The 10,374-nt window shown below is 42.5% G+C and overlaps 1 protein-coding gene across 3 annotated transcripts; it reads right to left on the bottom strand.

Moving 5' to 3' along the window:
• Positions 1 to 7,344: 7,344 nt before the first annotated feature.
• On the bottom strand, positions 7,345 to 9,905 carry LOC109096570 (transcription factor AP-1-like). 3 transcript variants are annotated; one of them, XM_042751265.1, is made up of 2 exons: positions 9,537 to 9,905; positions 7,345 to 9,079 (listed from the first exon to the last, which is right to left on the bottom strand). In XM_042751265.1, exon 2 carries the CDS (start codon positions 8,914 to 8,916, stop codon positions 7,900 to 7,902), a length of 1,017 nt encoding a protein of 338 aa, XP_042607199.1. In that variant the 5' UTR covers positions 8,917 to 9,079; positions 9,537 to 9,905; the 3' UTR covers positions 7,345 to 7,899. The 3 variants fall into 3 exon arrangements, with proteins under 3 accessions (XP_042607199.1, XP_042607217.1, XP_042607208.1); XM_042751283.1 differs by lacking the exon at positions 9,537 to 9,905 and adding an exon at positions 9,378 to 9,530; XM_042751274.1 differs by lacking the exon at positions 9,537 to 9,905 and adding an exon at positions 9,288 to 9,529.
• Between the last annotated feature and the right edge of the window lie 469 nt (positions 9,906 to 10,374).

Below are 10,374 nucleotides of genomic sequence, written 5' to 3'. Positions count from 1 at the left end.
TCTTTCTGTTAAACCCCTCGCTAGCTCAATCTCATCTTTCGTCAGAGTGGTTCTCATGGATACCGGGACAATATTGGATATAAATGAAACACAGGGCTGCGCTAGCATTAAGAGCGATGCTCTCATCAGGAGAGCGTGACCCCTCCGGTTCGTGAGGTAATCGCTGGAGACCTGATGAAATCAATACTGTAAAAACAAATGGAAGTGCCAGACGACTGCTTCACATTTCAAAGAGGTTCGTTGCCACGGCTCTGTGATTTAAAATGTTCTCTAACCTTACTTTCCAAAACACCACGTCCTGTTAGCAGCACCAGAGTTTTGAATGGAGTGCTTGGTTCAGACGTGAACACTGATAAAGTGAACAGTGGCTGGATATAATGCAGAACTGTGAAAGTCAATGAGCAGCTTAATGAACTCTGGATTGCATTACCTGTATCGCTCAGTTATTTGGGATGAAGTAGAAGATTGATTTGTGTTTGACTTTGTAAAGCCTGTCCCACTAAAAAAAGATCTGAAATGACACAGAAAAATGTTAATGAGTTGCTAATGCCCTCATGAATCCTACAGGTTATTCGAGTTTAACGGACAGCCCTGTTATATGTACACAAGCCTGCTTGAGGTTTGATGTCAAACGCTTTGGGTGGAACCAAGCCGAAACCAGCGCGACCAGACCAAAGTGACCTTGATTTATCTTTGCATTTCCTTCAGGATGATGTTCATAGGCTAATACTTTTCAGCATGACCAATCGGATTAGATCTTAGATTAGAGCTGCTTAGAAATATTGCCTCGGTTTCATTCAGCCTCTCCCGGATCCTCCAGAGAAACCTCTCTGTCCTGCGCTGGAACAGACACTCACAGCCTCAGTGTCGCCACTAACACACTCCGAATCTACTTTCACACACGGCTGTATGTCAGCATGGAAAGAGTAAGTCATTCTGTCAGTCTAAAACAAACAGACCGATTGGTTCTGAATAATCTGATCCACAAGAGAGGATCTTAACGTCAGCAAATGAGCCCGAGTTTCAGTTCTGTCATCTTAACGTCCCTGATGAATCACAGATCTTCACCTTACTCCACAGGCTGGTCAGTTTCCCCTAAGCTTCAGTACATTCCCATTTCATCATACATTTAGCATTTATTATCTTCTATCTGAATATGTTGCATTTGTTTTTCGTTTTTGCATTCACTGGGAATCGAACCCATGACTTTATATTGGCAGCATCACGCGCTACCGTTTGAACTACAGGAACGCTCTCGTACCCTAACCTTAAACATGACAATCAGTTACAGAGACTTTTTCAATTTTGTATTATTGGGAGAAAAAAAATTTGATATATCTGTCCAGAAATTAAGCTTGTAAAAGTGCAAGAAAATTTTCAGTATCACCCCTGTGTTTCCGGGGAAATAGCATACCAATATACATCAGGGCCGGAGCACTAATTAATTAGACATTTGGAGGCCCGTTCTAGAAAAAATCATGTTGGAGGCCAGTAAAAAGCACTTGAAAAAATATGATTCCTAACCTTTTTATTCATACAACTTTTCATTTTAAATGTTGTATATTTTTACTTCTACAGTAATGGTCAAAAGTTTGGACACAAAGAAGTGTCTTCTGCTCACCAAGCCTGCATTCATTTGATCAAAAATACAGACAAAAACTGTAATATTGTGAAATATTATTATAGTGTTAAACAGCTGTTTTCTATGTGAATCTCTGTTAAAGTGTAATTTATTTCTGTGATGTGCAGCTGTATTTTCAGCATCATTACTCCAGTCTTCAGTGTCACATGATCTTCAGAAATCATTCTAATATGCTGGAATCAGTTGTGTGTTGAAAAAACAGTTGAGCTACCCAATATTTATTTTATTTTTTAGTCTTTATCATTTTTTATCAGTTTTAACACATCCTTGCTGAATATCACAGTTTCCTGTTGTCTGTATTTTTGATCAACCAATTCAGTCTTGATGAGCAGAAGAGACTTTTTTTTAAAAAACATGAAAGTGTCCAAACTATATGTACATATTAATCAAACTTTATCTAAGGTAATCTCTTTTTTTGTTGGTTGAGGATGTTATTATAGACGTGATATTATTATTATTATTGTGCAGTAATTTGTTCAGTCATTTATTCACAGTTCTGAATACCACTGAGCAGTAAATGAACATCAGTGCTTTTATCTTTTTCCCCCTCCTGTGTTTAATCTGTATGACTACAGATATGATCAAGTTATTAATATTAATAATATGAGATTATGTATTGAAACTGAAATGAAGTGTTATGTTAGAGCAGTAATGTAATCAGTAACATTTAGATGATACACACATCTAAGGTCTTTTTTCAAAAAACATTAAAAATGTTCTAGTGTGTTTGCTTTTGACTTTAAATACAAACTTTAGCAGCATATTGATACATTAAAACATGTTCTAGTGTGTTTGCTTTTATGATTTGCATACAAATTCTTTGCTTTTACAGACAGTAGTTATTTGCACGTCAGCGCCTGATGTGATGTCATTCACTGTACGTGCAGATGGCGACTCCTCACACACCTGCATTAGCAGCTGCAGCAGCTGAAGAATGTGTTCGTTACAGAAAACATTCAGAAGGCGGGACCTGCTATGAAATGGCATCATTAATTGGTTTAACAGCAATTTAATTTCAATTCAACTATATCCGGTGAACAATGAGGCACATATTTTGCTGCCTGTCTTGACTGGTGGACTGCAGTATAGTTACGGTTCTGGAGCCCGAGGCCCGAGAGACAATCGCCTGCTCTGCCTGTAGGTGGCGCCGGCCCTGATTCTCATAAGATATTTCATTATATAGCAAATATTTGGAATTTCTTAGAAATATCTGTGCTACCTCCTCGCATCTTATCTTTCAGACTATTTCTTGAAATGAAATATATCTGCAGAACTGTGCCGTTTGCGTGGCGTCACCCGCATGAACTCTTCAGCTCTCATTAGATGATGGCTTCTCCCCACGCAGCTCAGTCTTCCAGCAAACATCTCCTTCTGCGTTTTCGTCCTGCCTTGAAGTTGCTATGTTGTTTCAAGCCCTGGGGCAAGATGCTGGAAATCCTTGTGGAAGATGTGTGAGAGCTCTGAACTGGTGCTGGAACCACACTGGCGAAAGCATTTGAGATGTTAATACAGTGAGGATGTCTCAGATCTTAAGCCTCAGGAACAATGATGCTGTAAAGGTGTGGAACGGTTCTCATTTCGACAGCATGAAGTCATTTCATGTATGCGAGTACGAATCCCTCTAGAGCAGCGGTTCTCAGCAAACCTCAGCCACAGAATCAATAAAATGATATATAAAATTATATATAAAACTCTGAAATGCTATGAAATATTTTTATATTTCTTTTTTTCTCTTCTCAGCATCTGTCTTTCTAGAAACTCCTGGAATCACAAAATAAACCATAGTTCATTTACTGGCCTGGAAATAAGCAGCCTTGTCATAATTACAGTAGAAACGGTGAAGGGTAATGTTTTGGATAATTTGGGGTACTTTGAGTCTGAAAGGTTAAGCGCTGTGGTCTTATCAGTCACGGGTAAAGCGATCATAAACTCCCTCGAGAGCCCGTGTTGATCTGTAATAATCAACTAACTTATCTGCGATGAACGCTCGCGATGGGGAAGTGAAGGAGCGTTTCGTGCATCAGAGCTATTTCAGAATGACACGACATACAGTGCACGAGCTCATGGTTCTTCTGAACTATGATTAATGATACGAAGAAAAGAGAATTTCTCTGAGAAGTGGGATATGGGAGGGGAAACACACCTCCAGATACTGTAATCGTGGTTTCATCTAGCAGTTACAGGAAGTTATTTACAGGAGGACGTCCTCCTTCTGCCATGACTGTACAATAAGAAGCAGAAATGTGTGGATGTAGGACAGTGTTGTGCTGGTAATTTCCTTGTTGCTGCAGTTCACGGTTCAGAGATCTTCCGCGGGCTCGAGCGTGTCAAGACAACGGCTGTTGCCAAGGCGACAGGGGAGTGTTCACCGGAAATAGCGATTGTGTGCGTGGATCTAATAGCTCTGAGTTCCATTCTCATCTTTTGTTAAAGAACTCTGGTCTCGGCACTGAAGCACACACACACACACACACACACACACCCAAGAGGGGGTGTGTCCCTCCTACTCACATGTTGCAACCTTGATTACACACCCGCACCCTCCCAAAGCAAATATTTCAGGACACACTGATCTTGCTTTCTCTCTTTCTCTTGTGCAGTACCTGCACTGATAATGACTCGTGTTCAGAATGTTTGAAAAAATCCACAGTTCTGCCCTGGAATTCTTGACTGATGTCAGACGTTACACGCGGTGTCAACAAGCAGTCATTTCTTTGCAGGATAGCTATTTCAGAAACAAATAAGTAAAAACAACAGCTACAGCATTACATAAGACATGACTTCATAGAAAGTCTTTGTATTTTCTAAATGATTGTCCCTCTTTTGGGATGATTTCTGGTCTGTGACGCGACAGAAAGCCTATGCAGTGTGCAGAGAGTCTAAAGAGGCTGAGAATGGACGGAAGTCTTCGACCCAAACCCGCTTTTCCTGCCGCTGTGTGGGAAGCAAGGTGGGCGGAAGTAGAGCGTTAGTCATTCCCAAAAGACTGAGCATCCGCATAACTCAACACAAACACACCAGCAAACCTGCAGAGCAAAACTTATTTTGTTGACTTGGAGCCTGAAGACATCACTTTGTAAAGTATCTGCATTCAGTGAATATAAATATATAAATCACGCTGAGAAGCCGGTCAACTGTTCAGCTCTCTGTTGAGCTTGGTTTCTTTGGCTTGTGTTTTATCGGTTTGTCATGGTTTTCAGTCAGTCGTGTAACTCTGTCTTTGAATGAGAACCCGGTCAGTTTCTTGCGATAGCACTGAACGCTCACGGTAGCACAGATTCCCCTTCAACTCCTCAGCTGTGACTTTTACTTTCACAATGACCCAGACAGACGTTCCTTGTGCTTTACTGGAAGTGCCGCTCATCTTTATGGGAAAGGCTCTGACACGGAGGGTGGGCGGCAGTGCGGCGGATGACTGGACGGCTGCGCCTCTCACACAAGCCCGTAGTTACAGGACCTGGCAGAGGCACAAAATGTTTTTATGACCCTTGTTAAGATAACTGACAAATGACTCGTGCCCAGACTGGAGTGTCATTTCTCAAATGCCAGATTTGTGTGTGCTCATGTATTGGGGTCTGTATGTACACAAAAAACTGAATTATGGTATTTAAGAAAAGCATGACATGAGCAAGACAAGTGTTCAGAAACCTACTTCTCTTTATTGTTGATAAAAAAGAAAACAAGCGAACAATGAACAGCATGTTATTTTGAAGCAAATAAACCAACACAGCGAGGCAAGTCGCCCCTCAGTCACACGTTCCCGTCAGCCCGCGACTGACCACCAGTCTTTGTCACTCTCTCGAAGGATGGTAAAAGAGGCTCCAGAACTGGCCGTCAAAATCTGACACCATTCCACGACAAGACACACCGTTCTGCTGTAACATATTGATATTCAAACTTCGTCTGATTTGGGATCAAGACTGAGAAGATCATCGTTACACAAACGGCCTTCTGTACACGCAAGGTAAACAGAGTAAACTCATTGAACAAAGTATTCGTGTTCTTCAGTATGTGTATATATGACACATGGTAAAGAAAAAAGACCTTGTGGTCTGCCAACATTTTCTTAGTTTTAAAATGAACGATGCAATTCGTCTTTAGAGTTGGATCAAAACACAGCCATACAGTCCCATGAAACAACAAAAAACACGGGAGCGATCGATTGCAACACTCTTAAAGTTAGGGTTAAAATAGAGGAACACAGAACAATCAGGAACAAATCAAGGACCAGTGGAAAAACTCGAGCACCCGGTGGACAACTGTACCAACAGCAGACGTGTACGAACACAAACCAGCAACACAGAACGCTTGGAGCCGAGCTCAGATAAAACAACACCACACTGCTCAGGAAAACCACTTCAATAAATAAAGTATTCGGAATGATACAAAGCAATACAGTAGGTACTGTACACAAAAACGTTCAAAACAATTTTGTACAAAAATACAATACGTTTGTGACATCAAAATCCTTATTCAAGTTTCAAAAAATAAATATCTTCTTGTTGCACAAGGTTACTTGACAGTTCTAGTACCTGTCTCAGGTCTCCCTACGAATCATCTCCAAATCGATATAGATATATAAATAAAATAGTCTGCATCTCCATGAACTTTAAGAAAGGCATTGAACTGCAATTCTGAGTAGCAACACTGACAAATGTACAGGATTCTTTAACACATGTATGGTTTTCACAAAAGCAGGCCTTCTATGAGTCCTTTATCACTGCAAAGCGAAGCTTCGTAACTTCATGGAGCTGATCTGACGTCTGCAGTAGAGCGCTGACTTCTGCCTCGCCTCGTAAGTCGATGTCTGGGTGTCAGTACCAACAATCTTTCAGAATTTTGTTCATTTAATCATTTTTTAATCTACTATAAACATAGTTGTAGTTATAGTTCAAACTGTCACGCTATACACAGAGGATAAATATTACACATCATTTAATGTTTCTGATTTATGTGCAATCATGTAGTTTCCCAAAAAATAACGTGTCAACAAGACACTAGTATTCCAACCGTATTCTTCCTCTCCTCAGAAAACAACATAAATACAAATTCTGTATAAATAAAATTGCTTCATAATTGGTTTAAAAAAATGAATAAAATCAAATCAAATACAGAAAAAAAAGGCAAAATACTATTGATCAAAAGCCCTTTTGTTGTCATTCTGATTTCTGGTCAGTTTTGACCCTTGACTTGGTGCATTTTCCCCTTTCTTTAGTCCAGAGTAGCTTTTCCACACTGTTACTCTAGGTTAATACAGCATTAATACTCATTAGATAATGGCACAAACACACTATCAACCCATTATTAGAACGTATCCCCAGACGGGAGACTACAGTGCAAAAGGTCTCGGAATGCTCAGGAAATTCCCAACTCAAAAACGGAAAAAAGGTACCATTAAAGTTTTGCAAAGTACCACAATCCTTTATCCGCAGATCTCTCTTTGCTTATAATGTTTCAATATTAAACAGTAATGTAATACTTCTAAAAAAGTCTTGGTTTCTATAAAATATTTTTTTCTCATATTCACAAATTGCACAATATCAAACCAACCAACCAACAAACAATATTGTTACTGAGACAAGGTGACAGATTAAACCAAGAGATTTCCACTAGAACACAGGTGACATCTCAAAAGCACTGTTCTCTTCCACGTTTGTAAGAGTCCGTCAGGTACTCCGTAAAATGCTTTCAAAAAAGTTCGAATAATATTACATGTTGTTTATAAACGCAAACCCCTAAAACATATAAAGTTCATCCATCGGTTGAAAGAGACGCTGATTTGAGTAAACTTTCCATCCGCTTGAAGTGAAAAATCTCGGTTACGAGCTGGGGTGTGAAGCAGAAAAAAAAGAAAAGTATTCAAGTGCAGAATTCCTAGCATGAGTTTTTGTTCCCTTTGTGATCATCCCACCCGCAGTGCATTTGCATCCCCGTCACTTTGGCCTTTTCGTCAGGCACCCACTGACCCGAACAACAACAAGTCCAAAGAGCAGTCGAAGAACGCACTCTGAACTTTGGGAGCATGTGCAAGTTTTCAAGAAGGACATTCCTGAAGAGTCGGACAGATGGAAAGCAGGGTCACTCTTGCGCATCTCTGACAGGTCTTCCCCCGTCTCGCCCCTTCTCCGCTTTCGTGTCATTACTCCACAGCAGCCACTCGGCAAAACGGGGTTGAGAGAGACAGAGAATGAGCGTGAGAGTGCGGCCAGGAGATAAAGAGAAAGTCAATAAAAAAACCTCGTGTGTGTCTTGTGGTTTCAGCAGCTGGTGCTCTCGCTGCTCTTGGCCATGCCGGCCGAGCTGACGGCGATCTGGCAGCCGTTAGTGACGTGATTCATGACTTTCTGTTTGAGCTGAGCTACCTGCTCTCTCAGGATGCTGGCGGTGGAGGCCAGGTCCGAGTTCTGTGTCTTCAGCACCTTGACCTTCTCCTCCAGCCGCGAGATCCTCTCCAGCTTCCTCTTGCGGCACTTGGAGGCGGCGATGCGATTCCGCAGCTTCTTGCGCTCCGCCTTGATCCGCTCCTGGGTCTCCAGGTCGATGGGGGAGAGCGAGGGCGGGGAGCTGGCAGGGTCGGCCCCGGGTGGGTGCGGCACCTCAGGCACCGTCTGCGGAGCGTCCAGGCCCCGTCCTTGAGGGTGGTGGCCCTGGCTGGGGTGAGCCGAGGCATGGGCCGCAGACGTGTAGGCGATCTGTCCCCCGGGGTAAGAGGAGGGCAGCTGGTTGGGGTTGTAGCTGCTCAGGTTGGTGTAGATGGGCATGTCTCCACCCGGCATCAGGTTCCTCTGGTAGGAGCCCTGGATGGAGGAGGAGGAGGGCGACATGGGGGCCCCGACCAGCTGGTTCTGCTTGTGTAGGTCGGCCAGAGCTTTGACGAAGCCGTCTGCGAATCCCTCCTGTTCGTTCGTGGCCTGGTTTCGGTACATGAAGGGATTAGCAGACGCGTTGGGAGCCGGGCTTGTAGTAACCAGCCCCTGGTTAGACTGGATAATCAGGTGCTCCAGATCTGGAGAGGACAGCTTCAGGAGGTTCATGTCTGATGAAGACATCAGCGAGCCGTTGGGATTGCCGCTCATGCCCAGGCTGTTGCTCGCAGCTTGTCCCTGCAGGATTTTGAGGCTCGAGGCATTCCCCACGCTGTTGGAGAAATTATGCGGCATGTTGTTCTTCTTGCTCATAATCTTGTGACCTTGGTATCGTTCATAATCTGGAATTTGCCCAAAGTTTGGAACGCTATCATCGTGATAGAAGGGCGTTTCCATCTTACCCGTCATTGAAACAGCAAGACAGATTCCTCACAAGACATAATACAGCTAGAAATTATCTGAGCTGCACGTTTTCAGCCATCCACTCGGTCCACAATGGTGAAAAAACAAAAAACGAATCAACTGAGCTGTTAGAATTTGGATGGGTATTCAGAAGTCCTCAGCATTAAACCTATAAAAGAGTAGAAAAAGGTGAGGAAAAATAAATCAAGGGATACTGCAGTAAACAATCATGGTATCATTTCTAATAGAGCAAATAGCAACGCTGATGACAGAATGAATGTTTAAGTGTTTTATAGTAAGTTGATGTGACCGATAAATCTCAATCCTTCGAATAAAATTTACGTACGATTCACACAAACATCAAACTACCTGTGTACCTTGTGCTCTAAACGAGCAGACTGTCATTATAATGATGAAACCAGGAAGCTTCGTAATAGTTCGAGTTCTTCCCGACAATAAAGACTCACTGTAGACTTTCCTGGGCTTCATCCAAACAGCTGACCGACCGCTTCTCTTACACTTTCTTATTCATTTCGCCACATGGTCCTTAGAAAAATCCCCTGTCAAAATCCCAAAGCGCACACTCGTTTCGATCCCATGAATAAACAGCAGATCGTGTCACTTACTGTGTGTAGGTCGATATAACGAGAGGAAAATCCGCGGATCGATCAGCTCGGATCAGATGAAACAATCCTCTGCGTCAAAGCTCCGATTAGTCACACTGTAAAACACAGCACAGATGTGTAACCCACGCACCGCGCCGCGCCGCGCCGTGACAAGCGATGAATCAAGAGCGGCTCATGAACAGCGCGCTCTCCGCGTCCTCTCCGGAGCGCTGCGTTTCCTCGTCTGCTCGCTGTCAGAAAGACTGCGGGACTTTCTGCTCGGCTGATTAATAATAACACACGCCCTTCTGCTCTTCTCTCCAGTTCCTGAAACTAGAACGCGCCTCCTCCCGCTCGAAGCGTCGCGTTTATTGGCCGCTGGAGCGCCACCGACGGTCGTGATGTTGCTGCTCGCGCTCACTTCATCCGAATGGTCACGTGATCACGGGAAGAATACGTGCTGTTGTTTTATGCATATGCGCTAAATATTACTGTGAGTTTGTTAAATGTCAACCAAAATGCCATGCGTATTTGACAGAAATGGACTTCTGTGCAACAGTTTTTAAATATGCTCAAGTTTATTAAACAACAAATGTACCAAAGTGCTGTACAATGTAAGAAAAATACAGAATTAAATAGAATTAGTAAAGTGTTTAAAGAATGTGGACTCATGAAACATTCTAAGGCATGCAAATAAAACCCCGGCCTGTACATCTCAAACAACATCAAATGGTGAACATAAGGAGAGAAAAAATTATATTTCCAAATGCCTTGAAAAGTAGGTTTACGAAAAGAAAGAAAGAAAGAACATGTAGGATATGTTTTGTGTATGTGTGTGTGTGTGTGATTTGCTTTATAT

The sequence above is a fragment of the Cyprinus carpio genome, chromosome A5 (assembly GCF_018340385.1).
Source record: "Cyprinus carpio isolate SPL01 chromosome A5, ASM1834038v1, whole genome shotgun sequence".
Lineage (NCBI taxonomy): Eukaryota > Metazoa > Chordata > Actinopteri > Cypriniformes > Cyprinidae > Cyprinus > Cyprinus carpio.
Note: the sequence above shows the minus strand (reverse complement) of the source record. Positions and strands in the feature narration are given on the sequence as shown.